The sequence below is a fragment of the Cinclus cinclus genome, chromosome 5 (assembly GCF_963662255.1).
Source record: "Cinclus cinclus chromosome 5, bCinCin1.1, whole genome shotgun sequence".
Lineage (NCBI taxonomy): Eukaryota > Metazoa > Chordata > Aves > Passeriformes > Cinclidae > Cinclus > Cinclus cinclus.
The window spans coordinates 56,157,610-56,173,934 of record NC_085050.1 but is presented as its reverse complement, the minus strand read 5'-3'; the positions used below and the strand labels follow the sequence as shown (position 1 = coordinate 56,173,934).

Here is a 16,325-nt window from a genome sequence, read left to right as displayed (position 1 = left end):
ACTTTTAAATCAAATTGGGTCAGTCTAGAAGGAGAGAGAGACCTGCTCTGGCTGTCAACCCTGCAAACACGACCTGGGGCCAGGACTGACTGCCATGGTTGTTCCATCAGCACCTGCTATGGCTCTACAAGCCAGGTTCTGCTTCCAGCTCCCACTATGCAGCTGTGCATAAAAACTCACTTTCAGGTTCATCTACCTTCTCTTCCTCCCTCAGTGGGAATTGATAGAAACCAGGCTAAAAAACAGCATTGCACCTTGAAGGTTAGTTATTATTTTGGGTGACTGTGCATGAGCCACTAATGAATTCAAATCCTTTTCTTGTAACAATTTAACCGGAAGCAGAAGTATCCTGACCTGTTTGTCTCTCACAAAACTGCATTATAATGACAATGGTTTATCAATGGCCTGTTTTTGCAGTGCCACCCAGAAGAATTGCCAGAGTCTAAGTGCGGTGGTTGAGTTAGAAAACTTTTATTATCTGTGTAAGTAGTTACCTTGGGCAGAGAACACAGCTGGAGATCCTAATATCCCCACCTAAAAGAGCCTTACTCTCCAGACTCCTACTATTATGGCCTTTACAGCCAACATTCCTTCACAGAGAACATTCTCATGGTTGCTGGCTTGCTTCATCTGCATCTGTATGTATCTTTGCATACTAGAATTTTAAAGAATACAAGTCATCAGAAGAATATGTCCTTTTGCATATATCTTGCTTGGGGCTTTTTTGGAACTTTTAGACCCTTGCACTTAGACATGATTTCTGATTAGAACTGTTTGCTGCCATGGGAATAGACAGTGATGCTGTAATGAAATGTGACAAAGGATCAATATCAATAATGTAAACTTACACTAATAAACATTCATATGCAATTCCAAAGGATCTCTTCCATAGCAGTTTACTAAGTCATAGTATAGCCCAGATCATTTGGGATAATATATCGTATGCCTAACATAGGCTGTTTAGGCTGAATTGTTGAAGGAGATTTTCTAGCTTTGCTTACAGGAATTCAAACATCTAATTTTATCAACCTCTTATGAAAATCCCAGGCTAAGTTTGGTATCTGTCACCTGTCAAATTCAGATGGCTGGCTGAAGTCATGTAGACTCCTAATTTTAAACATCAAGGCATCCTTCCTGAGGAGACTACAAGTGTCAAGAACAATTCGGGCAGGTTTTAAAATAAGATCGATTTTATAGGTTAAGCTTCTATTTTTAATGATAAACTAATCATTATTCCAAAGTAGTGTATCTACTAGCTGTTTTTCTGTCTTGCTGTTGTGTTGAACAAGTCTTCATTTTGACCCAAACAATGGAAAGATGATGTATTTCTTCAGACATAAGCCTTGCAAATTCATGAAGTTGTACTATAAATGGTAAGTAAAAATGAATGCTTTTGTGATTGTGTTAAAGGAGATTGACTAAATGAGAGTTAACTGAATACCCTGTAGGGTGCTAGGTGCAGGAAGAATGGCATTATGTTGATTAAAATAAGCTAACCAAATCAGAATACTCTTGTAGAATCATAAATACTTTATAATGGATACATATGCTTCAGTAATTAGTAACTGCTGTGCTGCTGAATTTCACTAATACATGATACATGACAAAAATCAAGACGGTTCACTCAAATCTAAAAATTAAGGAACTTTTCACCCCACTTTTAGCTAATGTCTCTCATTCAATTACACCTTCTCCTTTTTAATCCACACCACAATATTTAACAATACCTGGGGTTGTTTTCCTCATTTTGTTCCCTACCAAGCACTTTTTCAAAAAATGAACGAGAAGATTAGCAGTCAGGAGGTGAAACTGACTTTTCTGCAGAAGAAGGTTGACAGCATTGCTGCTACGATGAATGATGTGAGCAAGATGCTTTCTTCTCTGGAAGGCAAAATCAATGAAGATAAGGGCAGAGACGTCCAGTCTTTTCTAAAAGGTAAGAAAAAGAAATTAATGTAATCACTCACCCTGTTAGAGGTGTCAGGGAAAAAAAAGCTAAAGATCTTCATAGACAGTCTTATTCTATTACTCAACACTTGTAGAGAGAACTAATTTTTAAAATTTCATAAGAGAGGAATTTGTTTATTTCAACATTTGCTATGGTGTCTTTCATAGTGACAAAAAATTTATATTCTTGGGTGCTTCATCATCTACGTGGCAGCTTATGCCACTATCAAGGCATTTTCATTTACTTAGAGCATCTGCAAATATTCCTATGTCTGGTTTTGTTTATCTGGCAGCCGCTAAAGGATGTAGTATTTGTTTTGCTACCAAGTCTAACTAATGTTCTTTAATACATAACTCACACACACGGGGCAAACTATAAGGAATTCTGTGGTGGTTGTATTTACAATACAGCAAACATTCTGCTGAATAATTTGTCCCCGATCATATTAGGTTATCTTTGGTACGTGTTCAGTATATGAGAAAGGCACAGCTAGAGATCAGGAGCTTGGGCAGATCCTCACCAGCAGAATTATGCATCCATTTGTTGTGAATCCTGCAGCAGGATCTGTGTGTTACCCAGGTAAAAGTGTTGCTTAACAAGCAGATTCAGACTGAAACTTTTATTTCCTCAGTGTGTAGTATTTTTCTCATTTTTCAGGAATATTCCCCAAACTATATTTTATACTTCAGAATCCAGATGACTTTTCTACTATTTGAAAGTAGAACAGAGGTTCTGGGGTTCCTTACACTGAGATAAAACTGAATGAAACAATAAGTGGTTTTATTTCTCCCTCAAATTTACCAAGTTGGGTCCCATTTCTTGTATTTTCAGTCTTCTGTCTCCTGAGCTGTTCCTGCCACATGCTAGGTGGCTCTCTTGTATGCAAGTTTATTCCATCTCTTGATCAGTGACCTGCTTTCACCTCTCCACATATTGCTAGGTGGCATTCTTGACCTTTGGGTGAACGTTTAATTTGTCTTTGAATATTTTTCATTTCCCTTCTGCTTTCTCCTCATTCTTTTTTTTTTTTTTTATTTTTCACTCATTCTAGCTGTAATTTTCGTGCTAGTCTAAAAGGTGTTTTTCAGCACCCTTTGTTTCTGCTTCTGCATTCCCTATCTGTATTTCAGGGTTTAAGTCTTAATTAAAATGTGCTGCTCAAAACCCTTCTTTGAAAATGTGCTTCGTATCTTTATTTTTTTTTACCTGCAATGTTTTACACTATACCTGCTCAGAAAAACATCTGCAGCTGGTGTCCCTTTTTTTGATTTATCTTCTCAATCTATCTCCTAATCAAGTAGCTCCAATGAAAAAGATGCTATCAACTACATTCCTTGGCTCTAATTATGAGCATTCCAGCAGAGGTTATTCTTGGCTTCTAGATCGGTAAACAGCAGGAATGAGGAAAGGAGGGGAGAAAGAAAAGGTTTTTGTGTCTGTTGGCTTGTATGTGCAGTGACAAATGGCAACTGCAGTTTTTGTCCAGGAAATATCAGTCAGTTGTACTCAAATGCATAAACAGCATCCTAAAGCAGCAGGACCTGCAAGGACCTTCCATACTGTCCTGTAACACCAGACACTCTGCCTTGCTAAAAATTACTCTTAGAAGCTCACCTGAATCAAACCACAACTTTCCCAGTACCACTGCCATCCTGAAGCAACCTGCTTCTGAAGCACAGTTAAGTCTGTAGTTGCTTTATGCTATTCAGACTTTTTCCTTCTTCGTCTACTTTTCCATTTTCTTCCTGTGGTGCCAGGTCCTTTGCTCACAGTCCATACATCACCCTTTTTCTTATCACAGAAATTGTTATCTTCTGCCCAGCTTTGTATCAAGGTTTGTTAGGAGCAAGGTCTGATTCTGTGACTGAACAATTCAATGCAGTTGAAAAAGTCTTTAACTCTTGGTTTCTACTATGACTTTGGTGACACAAACACATCATCTGTTGATAGAGGACAAGACTCTCTGGAGTAACTGATGTGCTCCTCTATTTTGTTAATGAAACCTGTTGTGCATTTTAAAAATTGCTTTCAGTATTTAGGAAGTTGATCCCATTTTTTACTTAGGGAAAATAATTTTGTGATTTTTAATTTAAGAAACTCTGCTTACTTCCTGCTAGTCTTTTCTTCCTCCTTTAACTCCACATTTAACGCCTTTCCTCTTCATTATTGAAATGTACACTCCTTTCAAAATGAACTCAATAATGGAGTGTTAATCACTTCCAAGTCAGAAATGTCATTTGCAGCTGCATATATAACCTTAATTCAGTCTCCTGTGTATATACATTTATTTTGCACATTATTCTTCAAATAATTGAAACTGCAAAGAGAGTATATGTTGACACAGAGTAATTACACCCTTTGGTTTTCAGCCAGGAAGCTAAAATTAAAATTTATAATCTCATAAAATGTGCAAGAGATTTTTAACATTCACAGGTAGTTTGGACCTTTCTATTTTAAAATGAGCAACAGAGAAATTGAGTTACATCCATGAGTGCACACAAGTATTTGCAGCTCAAGCTTAATAATATACCCAGTTGTCACAAAGTTTGGGTCAGGTCTTTGTGTGGAGAAGTGTGTTCCCACAGCCCCTGCTGCTCTTTGCTTATGATATACCCAGTTGTCCAAGTTGGAAAGCAGGGTAGAGACAAAATCAAAGCTGTCTGGTTTATCAGGCTCCACACACCCCTGGTAATGGGAACACCCAAAAACTAGAGCTGGGCTCCATACTACACCCACTATCCAACTACATGAAGCTGGAATAGCAGAGAGTGAGGCTGGCACCTTCCTGGCTGTCACAGAAAGAAAAGGTTGGTATACACCTTCTGGAACACCTCTCCAGATGAATGGTCTGTTACCAAGATTTGTTGCTGAGATGAACAAATTTAATTGATTCCTCACAGAAGGTTTAGAGTAATCTTGGTTCTTTCCACAGCCATTTAATTTTTCTTCAAAGATCATTGTGTCTCTTAGAGCACAGAATGCTTTTCAGCATCATAAAGTAACACGACCAAATCATCACTGGGAATGGTTTTTCTACATGTCAGTTTTTTAACTGGGCTCATATCTTGGTTTTTCCTCTCAGCTGCCAGGACATCTTTATTTTCAGATATTTCAGTGTGTGCATACATGTGCATATTCATGTACATGCATCTGTCTAGTCATTTACTTGCTCTTTAGGTAGTGAAAAAGAAGGTAATAAAGGTAATCTCAGTATTATCACTGTTGTTTATTATACTTTATGTAAAATTGCTGGGACATTTGGGACCTCAGTTGATAATAATGAAGTTTAATTCTTAGGAAGCTTCATGCTAGATCTCTGATGTGGCTCTTTCCTGGGCTAGCAACCTTGGGCCCGTTTTTCTGATGTTTTACTGCACTTCCTGAGAATGTACCTTCAAATAAGTTTTCAAAACATGCCTCAGTGTTTCAGAGATTAAAAATAAATTTCAGGCTGTCGAATTAATTGAGAAGAAAATGGAAGAAGGGAATAGATAATTTCTGCCTTTCTCAACACAGTTTTAATCAGAGAACCTGTGTTTATTGAGGCATTGTAGAGGTTGAAGACTTCAATCATTATAGCACAGTCTGGCTGCATATGTTCATAGGGTTTATGAAAACTGAGCAAATAATGCTTCAGTGTTTTAGTTGGACAGAGGAGCTACCTTCGGAGAATAAATTAATAAAATTCCGTCTAATCTCACACCAGAGGAGAACTACTGCTCTAATTGATTGAAATAGGTTATGCAGAACTCTTTTATGCCTGTTTTGACCTCTCTAAGGCTATATGGGAAACATTCTTTCATGCTGCTTACTGGGGCAGAATTCCCACACACTCATTTCAGCCTAGTGTTTTCAGGATCAGAATTCCTAGGAACTATTTAAGGAGTTGCAGTATTCAAGACTTAAAGTTTCTACCTTTAAAATGCCTCCATATTGCAGCACTTGTAGTTACTAACTTTAGCTATTCAATAAGACTATTCTTTTTATTTTACTTCTTTCTCACAATAGTGTGTTGCGTCATCACCTAGCACATACAATACAGTAGGAAGTTAATAATCTCTGCTTTCATTTCTTGACCATAATGTTGAAAAGCAGATTTTTTTTTTTTGCCTTGCTTTCTTAGTGGAGAAAGAACACATCATTTCTTATGAGCAAGCCACAAAAGCACACAGATATCCTCTTTTCAGTACTCAGAAATAGCTTAGGTAGGAAGTCAAAGTTGATACCACATGTAGAGTTTGCCCTTTCAAAATACTAGCAAAAATCCCACAGATCTCAGCAGAAACAGGGATGAATCCTCAAACACTGTAGCTGTGTATAAACTGTAATCATCCTCTACATTCTTCAGCCATACATTTTACTCTATAGGTGGGTAAATTGGGACAGGGAAGTGTGTTTCATCTCTGCGTTGTACAGTGTTTGTTCACATTGTGGGAAAAACTTAGATGTTACTAATGCAAGTTGATTTGATTTTTTCCATATTTCTCCTTTCCCCCAAAGGTCTCAAATCCAGAAGTATTAATGACTTAATCAAAGACATAGTTGGACAACATTTTCAAGTGTTTCAAGGTGAAATGCAAGAGAGCATGGCTCAAATTTTCAAGACTATGTCTAGTATGTTAGGTGACCTTGAAAATACAAAAGAATTAGTCAAGCATCTGAATGAAACCCAAAATAAATTTGCTCAGGAGAAAGATAGTGGGCCAACAGAACTTGACATTCTGGAGATGAAGAGTCATATGGTGCAGATGAGAGAGGATATGGCCCTCAGTTGTGACAAACCTGTGAAAGCATTACAAGAAAAACAGAAGTCCTTGGAAGCTAACTTGGAGCATCAACAGTCAAGAAGTGTAATTTATTATCAATCTTTAAATAGGACCCTTACTGAAATGAGAGATGCTCATGAACGTCTGTTATCAGCAGAACAGTCTTCAGGACAGAACCTCCCCTCAGCAGATAAAGTCATGGAGTACAATGTTACAGAGTACATGATTACACTGCATGAGAAAGTAAAGAGACAAGGCATGATGGTGCTGGAGATCTATGATGATTTAAGAGTCCAAGACAGCAAGATCAGCAATCTCAGTGTTGCACTGGAGATTCAGAGAGACTCTGTTCTGGGGGTCTGTGATGACATGTTGTCAGAGAGCAGGACAGATTTCCAAGCACGACTGGCAGCAGTCCAGGAGAGTGTGATTGTTCTAAACAAGAGTCTCTCTGAGGTGTTCCTTCCATTGGGATATAAGATGGACAGAATGAATGAGCAAATTAATGACTTGAGCTATGATATGGAGATACTGCAACCTTTGATTGAACAAGGGGTACCTTTTAGTCTGACTTCAGAGTATGAACAACAAATCCAAGCTAAAGAATTCAAAGGGAAACTTGAAAACCTCACTGTTGTCATTGACAGAATGAGTTCTGCAATGAAGGAACTTTCCAAAACGCAGGAAGGACATAAAAATGAATCCCAGGCTTATCATGAACTGTTTGAGAGCCGTATTAATGAATGCTCCATGGAAATAGAGGATGGATTAAACAAGACCATGATAGTAGTAAACAATGCTATTGATTCTATTCAAGATAATTATGTACTGAAAGACATGCTACATGCTCTAAGAAATGAGACTGAAGTTCGCTGTAGTAGAGCTGAGGAGCTGGACAGACTTCTGGCTTTTATTCCCCAATTCCAACAGTTGAATGAATCCCTCCAGTCACTGCTTTATAGCAAGAGATACGATATTACTTCTCAAGTAGCATCATCTCTTTTGGATCTTCCATACAAGGAGTCTGACAAAAGTGTCCTCCTCAATTTCAGAAGAGTTTTCTATGTTTTAAATGATATGTCATCAAAAGTGGAAAAGCAGCAACAAGATATCGGCCGCCTGGAAGAAAAATTATTGGACTTTGTAGAGGGTTCAAAGGACCATGAGATTCGCCTTCTGAATGTAGAGTCGAAAATTTCCAAGTTTTTGGCAAACAACTGTGTCTCACTAAAACAAACCAAAGCTGCCTCAACAGAGAAAGAACAGGTGGTCTCACTTCAGCTCCAGGCATTGAGTTCCAGGATCAAGGCGCTGGAAGCCAAGTCGATCCGTTTCTCAAATGTCATTCCACTTGTGAACAAGACTGCTCATGAGGCCTGGGGGCTGTCCCAGGATGCCAACAACAGCATCCAGAAAGTGAACGCAAGCATACCTGTTCTAATTAAATTGGCTCAGCCAGATATCCCCCTGCTGCAGAGAGGCCTCAAGGAGCTCATTGAATCTGTGCTAGAAGTAAAAGCAGGAACTATTTTGACAAATTTAACCCAGCATGTTGACATATTGATGGTAAATGCAATGAACAATATCACCAAGTTTCAGAAGCAGTTGAAACCAGTTCTAAAGAAACCCTCCCTAGCAAAAAAAGTGGCAGGAAATGCCACCATGAGCCTGGCAAGCCGAAGCCAGAGAAACACGGATAATGCAATAGATCCAGGTAATGCATTTTACTCTACTAAAAATCAAGGTATGTTTTATAAAGACTTAGGTAATCATTGTGATGAACTGAGTGGCAGAACTTGACTGAGAGTAAATAAAAAGTCTAAAGACTGCTTTAAAATGTTTCAGAGGAACCTGAGATTAGTCTCTTGCTTACAATGGAATTTATTTTGCTTATGAGATTTTGCACTCCATTTAATTTTCCTTAATAGATTCCCATCTGATCAGTTTAAAATATATATACATGCTCACATGCATGCTTAGCTGGGAACCTGACCTTTGAAAAGTTACTGGCAGTTTAGACAAAATCTAAAGAACAAGAATTTTTTGCCTGCATCTTAATTAGCAATTCCAGTAGAAAAAAATTTATGCAAGCTGAGAGAGAAACATGGAGTTGCATCAGTACTTTACAGTATCAGCAGGGATGAAAGGTATTAAAAACCTGAAGCAAGTGAACAAAAATGACTGTAATGAAGCTTTTGCTGGCTCTGTCAGGACTTCATTGAGAAGTGTAGTGAGTTACAGCAGTGTGCTCCTGAAAAAGCAGGAATCCAGCCAATAAAGTAAATTTGGCTCCAGTCCACCTGGAGAGCAGCTCAGCCAAGCAGGAGCTGCCATTCTTAAAAAGGAAATTTTGAGTGTGATCTGCTTCTGAACTTAAATTCAAATACCGTCATGTGAAATGAATTATGAATGAATTCGCAGAAGTACAAACCCTTGAGTTGTGACTTCTGCAATCATACTTGAGTGAAAATCAATAGCACAAGATAATGTTTTATGGAAATGTAATTTCTGACACAAAACAGAAAATGAAGAGTGAATGAGTAAGTTTAAATACTGAGATTACTCTAATTCACATTAAATTTAGACAGGTTTCTTAATGACAGAGATATGTCCAGATATTTGTGAAGATCCAGACCTGAATATTTTCTGTAAAATGCTCTTAAAATTATGAACATTTCTAAACCAATACTTGGTCCCTATTGCAAGCAGACATAGAGATAGTAAGAGCTATTACTCTTGTCCATGTGCTAAGGCCATGGGCAATCTCCTTTTCCCTCTCCTTGCTTTTTTCCTTCCTTTCCACTTTGCTTCTTCATCTTTTCCTGTCCTAGGGACAGCATTTCACAGTGATGAATGGAAAGGATCCTTTTTAAAGCCATAATCCCTTGAGTATCTTGGTTTCTGATTAAAGTCATCCCCATTGAGGGATTTCAGTCCCTGGTTATTATTTTCAGTTAGAGAAGGGACACAGATACTAGAGAAGGCAATCACACTTAATGTACAAAGCAATTTGAATATTTTACTATTCAAAATTTTGATTCTTCCTCAGTCATTTTTGTTTTATGTCTATTACTGGCACTGTACAGGATGGAAATTCAAAGTGTTTGTTCAAGACTGAAATTAAGAATAGATGAGAGATGTCTTTGATCCTTCCCACACCATGTACTTTGTTGGAAAGTATCATTAGTGTTACCTGTCTGAAGCACAGGAAGGTGCCTCCTGCTCCAGTTTTTACTCCATATTGATGAATTAATGTCTTTCCCATGTTTTGTTTATACTCAATTTAACAAATAACTTGCTTAATAGCATTGGATATATATGCTCACTTACAGAAAGTGCAGTTCTTTGCAGATGTTGAGAAGCCTTATTTTTATATGAGGTTTCTACATAGCAATATTTATGCTGACTTTTCCATTGGTAATGAGATTTTATACTTAATAAATTTCATGCCTAGCAAAGCCATACATTACATTTCTGTAAGTTAAAGAAACAAGACCATTACCCTAATTAACAAATATCCATCTTCTGCCTGGGTAGATTTTACTTCTCCATGAAAGCTTTTTCTCACAAGTTCTGGGACACCACCAGAGATTTGTGCTACCTCTAGTAAAAGTTCTACAAGATATTCTTGAATTGGCTAATTATAAAATGTATTTCATCTTAGATTGCCTTTTTCAACTAAAAAAATTCTAGAAAGAGGTGAATGACAACTTTCATTGACTCCAATATGTTCAATATTTAAACTTTAGCAGATTAGGGGTTTAATTTGCTTTAATGTGTTCAGGATTTGACCCTGAGGAAATACTTTCCAAATAAATTATTTGAAAGCAGAAGAAAACAATGTGAGTTTGCACTGCATATGCAGGGACATAAAACTTTGCAGAATTCCCACTGTGGAATGACATAAAGAAAAGTTCTACATCAAATAGAGGCCACAATACATGTATGAGGGGTGAAAGTACCAACACTTCACCTTGATACTGACTGTAATAGCAACCCAGGGTGGATAAAAAAGTGATTATCTTAAGACAGCTTCAGTATCTGAGAGATGACAACATTAAAATAGATTTTTTTTTTAATAAGTGTATATACGCACACAGTAACTCTTAATTAGTCCTGGGTTATGACTGGTCCTACTTTCCAATGAACTGTTCTCCTACAGAAATGTGTGATGCAGTGTGAGAGCAGTTTAGCTCAGTTCCCATTTGTCCTTTTGCTATTAGTGCTGTTCTCCAGGGAGTCTAGAGGCTGCCATGATTTCCATGTGTGAATGTACTCTCTTGTTGCATGTCTTGTATTAGTTGTGGGTTTTGCTTTATTCAGATTAAGCCACCCTCCTATCAACATGAATGACTGAGAGTTAAGCTGTGTTATATTTACGTATTTAAAAGAGTGCACCTGTGTGAGAGGTAATTTCATTTCATTCTCACTTTCTGTGTGTCTTATTTTTTCTGATTTTGTTTTCACAAAATTTCTAACTCCTGACAGAAATGCAAGCTTCCATTGTTGCTTTATCATTAAACCCTTATTTTCCAGTGAAATTAACCAATTCAAATGTTTTCTATTTTGTGTTTTAATTGCACTAATGAGATAGTTATTCCAGTTCATCTTGGTGACATACACTTCAAATTTGCATATTTACTCTTTAGACTAATGGGTTGATGAAACTGTTGCATTGTTTTTAATTTGGTGAGCCTAAGATCATCACACTGGAATTATTAGATACCTCTACTTAACAGAGAGACAGAGTTGCTAGAGTCAGAGAAGCTCAGATCAGCCTGACACTCTGCCCCACCCAAAACTGGAGGGCACAGGTCTCTCCTCCTTGCCTTTTGCCCACTGTCAGCCTGTGGATGCTAAGACAGGTGATTAATAACTATAGGCTGGCAACCAGTTTGCCCCTGTGAGAGCAAGGTGGTTTCATAGATTCCCGGGCTCTTCCAGGCTCCTAAGGCTTCCTGAGAAGCAGGTACTTCTGAATGCTGAGAATATGTTTTTCAGTTACCTCCTGGTCAGAAGAATTTCCAAACTGAACTACTGGAGTCAATAATTTCCATTAGGAGACCATTAAATTGCTGAATATTTCTTTTGCTTCTAAAAACACCCTGGTAGATACTGACAGAGCTTCATTATTTGTTTGAGATTTGTTTACACAACATTGACAGTCAATTTCCCAAAAGAGCTTCTGGCTGTCTGCCCTCCCAAAGAGTAGAAAAACTTAGCATTAACTGGCTCTTCTCATTATTACTGTACCAAATGTAATTAGCAACTCCATTTTATTCTTTGGTAGTAATAGCAACAATTTAATACTTTAATTTATAGTCTCTCTCTTCTACTCATCTACACTACTAAGTTGTGAAACATTAATTAGCAATAAGATATTTGCTTTAGTAGGAGATCCTTTTCTAATCTAAACCTTCTGACATCTTTACCCCAAGGAGATAACTCAGACATAGTGTCTCAGGACACCCTTTAGAAGGAAAAGAGAAAATACTGGACAGAGGAGCAGCCTCAGCCAGAAATGACAGCAGAAAAATGCTATTGTAGAATAGTTACATAGAGATTACTGGCACAGTGGAGATCTGCAGTATTTACCTCTTGCTCTAAAAACCCTCCTTTGACTCAAACCTCCACACAACTTCTATTCTAGCAAATGGAGGAGCTTCCCTGTTGCTGTTAAGCAGTGGTTCACTGGGAGGGGTAATTTAATGTAGATAAAGCTATGTCTGAATTTGAATTAACTCCAAGGTTAAGTTCAGGTAGAATCACCCCACAGCAGACTTCCAAAAGGCTAGTCTCAATCTCATTATCATTTCCTTTTAGTGATCTTTTTCCTGTTTCTTGGCTTTACTTCTTGTTTATGTTAAGTGGAGGCCAATTAGCAGAGAGGCTGCTGTGTTCTTACAGGAAGCTTTTGTATTTTGGGAGTATGATACAGTCAGCACAATCAGCTGTTTTCCTTCCTTTTCTGCTTTCCTTTGACTCTTGGTAAATATCAGCAAAAATGTTGTGGGCGCTTGGTAAATGTGAGTGAAAAATAACCTCAATGAAGGATGTAGCAAACAATTATCTGAGAATAAAACCATTATTTTTTGCATGTCCGGTTGTCTGTGCTGTGACCCCAGTCATGACAGTCCTAAATTGCTTTATTTCAGGCATTACAGAATAGACATTATTTTCTGTGAAAAGAATGACTGTTGTGTTTATAAATCCATATGCTGTATCAGAGCAAATTCAAGTGTCGCTGTAAAATGTGCCTCAGCATTCTGCTCAGTGAACTAAAATATCACACAGAAACAGTTTGCCTTAATGCAGCAGTCTGTGAAATATTTGGTTGGGAAAATGAAGATAACACTGGAATTGCTGAAATATGTTTGTGAAATTCAAGTCAGCATTTTCCTGGCAATAACTAGGTGCTTTTATGCAAGACTTCTTCAGTTCTGACCTACCAACCTAGATTTACCGTAACAGGACGGTCTGGAGTTCTCTTTCCAGAGTTCTGCTGGTAATTCCTGGAAAAGAAAAGGTTTGTTTTCTAAAATATCTGACTTTCATTTGATCAAACCAAGAGGAAGCAAAAGTATGTAACTTTGGAATGCTTTGTGTTCAGAATTTTTTATAGCAGCATTTAATTTTCAATGTGACATGAATTTTCACCCCCCAAAAAACTGCTATGACAACACATTATTTAATTACACTCAGTAATTACTGTCTCAGAGCTCAGCATCACTGACCTGACAGATTTCTCTGCATTGGCTGAGTGTAATCTGGCCAGCTCATACCTTTGGGAGCGGAGGTTGGGACATCCTCAGTGAGGGTGTTCTGCAAAGCCACCTGTTTAGTGTAACTTTTCTTACTTGCAATCCGAAACTTCCACAATAACCTGGATAGATAGACTGGAATTAGGAACTTATTTATGAACACGTACTTGAAGTGGCTGGGATAGCACTTAGGACCTTTCATCACCAGGAGCCTGAATCTCCTGCAGTGTTTGTTATGTGCCTGGGTGAAAAACATCATAAGCAAAACAGTCCAACCTGTACACCAGCAGTACAAAATCTCTTCTGATGCACCTAAGGATACGATGGCTCAGTCCAGAAAGAGCAGCCTGATGTAAGTTCTTTGGAGGATCTTCTTTCTTACTGCATGTACCTGACCCTCTGAGACCAGCAGAACTCAGGACTTACAGGTAATCTTGAATATCTTGGAGGATAGCTGAAGGTATGTTGTGTTCAGGTGAAGAGGGAGGCTGGACAGGATCTGAAGTTCACAAATAGCTTCAGCAGAAATTGTGAATTGACAAAGAGCCTTTCCACAAATACTGCATACTTAGGCAGTGTCACTGTCATGACATTACAGCAGTTGGCTTTCCTGGCTCTCTTTCACAGGGCAGTTTTCAGCGTGTGCCAGTTCCCCGTGCCAGAATGGAGGAACCTGTGTCAATGACAGACTGGGTTTTGTCTGTGCCTGTCGCCACCCCTTTGGAGGAGTCAACTGTAGTGTGAAGCTGGTGAACGACAATTCCCTGAGTGTTGGCAAGTACAGAATATAGCAGTATAGGATCGGTCCAGACCTCTGCCCCAGGGCCTAATTACAGAGCATTTGCTGGTCAGAGGTCTCACGTTTCACTTTAATGAGTGACGACTCAAGCAGCAGTGTCCTGTGTTTTGGTGCTGAAGACATCAATCCCCACGGGTGGTTCATGTTCTCTTTCTTAATATGACCAGATTATGGGATTAAATTGGTTTGAGACCTGCCATAATGGCTGGAAAGCTCCCTGCTGAAATGTGCAGAGTGGGAAGGTGTGCAGTAGATGTATTCGAACACTCCGTCATCGATTTTGAAGGGGGGAGGTAAAATCACATCACTGGGAAATGCTAGCCTCAGTGCAGCCATAAATGTTCTACAAATATCAGTAGCTACCAGGATGTGTGGGATTGTGCCCTCGAGGAGTCATTTTAGGCCTGCCTCTCGCTTTTATCAACAAATGATGCAGCCCTTGAAAGACTTCAGAAGAAAAAAAAATTCAGTATAATAAATACAATAAATAATTTACACCCAGGCTACATGGAATGTGAATTTTATGCATCTTTCAGCAGTCATTTGGCTGATTTTTACTCATGACAGAATATAAATAGTGAACAAAATCATTTGTAGAGAAGCAGGGAATGATAGTGTACAGGTTCAGCTCGAAGAGAAACCCATGTACTTTTATCCCCTCATTTAACATCATGACTGCTAAACCTCCTCACTGTTTGTCTAAGATTTGTGCTGAAATTCTTGGCTTCAGCTTGCTCGCATGAACAATGAAAGAGATCCTGGAGTGGGAAAACCAGGAGGGGGTGTAGGGTGGAAAGAAAGCTCTTTTAAAGATAACACAGTATACACAGATATAAAGTTTCCTTGCTGTGGCTAAATTTTTCTGAGGTGGATGCACCTAGACTAATTGTGAAGAAAATTACTTTCTCTACAATACCAAAATATGTGTATATGCAGGAATACTATGTTTCAGTTGCTCAAGGTCTGTCATCCACAGGACAAGGTGACATCAGAAAATCTGCTTTTGGTCTTCTGGCTGGTCTAAGTTGCCTCTCTACAATGTAACATCACTTGAAATTGTTCTTTATTCCTCTACAGATTTTTCAAAAGGATCATACAGATACGCACCTATGGTGGCTTTTTTTGCTTCTCATACGTATGGAATGACAACTCCAGGACCCATCAGATTTAACAATCTGGATGTCAACTATGGTGCCTCATTTGCCCCTGCAACTGGGAAGTTCCATGTTCCATACCTGGGGGTCTATGTTTTTGAATACACCATTGAATCATTTAGTCCACGTGCCTCTGGCTATCTGGTCATTGATGGAATAGACAAACTCACTTTTCAGGCTGAAAATATTAATAACAACAAGTACACCGACAGAGTAATTACTGGCAATGCTTTATTAGAGTTAAATTATGGTCAGGAAGTCTGGCTCAGACTGGCAACTGGCTCTATAGCAGCCAAGTATCCACCAGTAACTACATTTAGTGGTTACTTGCTGTATCGTACCTAAGTCCTAAATGTGAGCTGTTAGTCAAAGGAAGCAACCTGCAGGTGAATTTAGCTTGACATTTCAATATTTAGCTTCTTTAACAGCACTAAGCTTCCCAATTTAATGACCTGTCTAGTGCTGATCCTCCAAGATGTTCTTTGGCTGTAGACATGTGCACAACCACAAGGAGTCCACAGGCTGGAGATGGGGGGAAAACAGAACATCTTCCTCATATTGATATGACTGGGAACACAAATCTAATTCTGTTCTGCTATTACACCGCGTGGACACAAGATTGCTGAGAATCACTTCTCAAGAGAAAGCTCATTTTAATCATTCCTTTACACCCTGACAGCAAATCAAAAAAGATGGATAGATATTGATGACTCAGATGCTGGATTACTACTTAGCTCATTGTACCAATTGATAATCATGTGTATATATTCTGTTTGGAAAAAAAAAATATTTCTTTTTCATTTTGCCTGCCATTATCCACTTCATACTTTCATATGGCAGTATTTAATAGATTCGTTATTTTTTAATGTAACCAGTAAGATGATAAACTGGGTTTTT

At 38.4% G+C, this 16,325-nt stretch overlaps 1 protein-coding gene across 1 annotated transcript in view; it reads left to right on the top strand.

The window, feature by feature from the left end:
* Positions 1-15,773, top strand: part of MMRN1 (multimerin 1) — a 38,602-nt gene extending 22,829 nt beyond the window's left edge. The window contains exons 5-8 of the mRNA XM_062493843.1: positions 1,763-1,936; positions 6,449-8,428; positions 14,103-14,249; positions 15,352-15,773. Of these exons, the coding sequence (XP_062349827.1) occupies positions 1,763-1,936; positions 6,449-8,428; positions 14,103-14,249; positions 15,352-15,773 (2,723 nt within the window). The remainder of the gene's footprint in view (positions 1-1,762; positions 1,937-6,448; positions 8,429-14,102; positions 14,250-15,351) is intronic.
* The last annotated feature ends 552 nt before the right edge of the window (positions 15,774-16,325 follow it).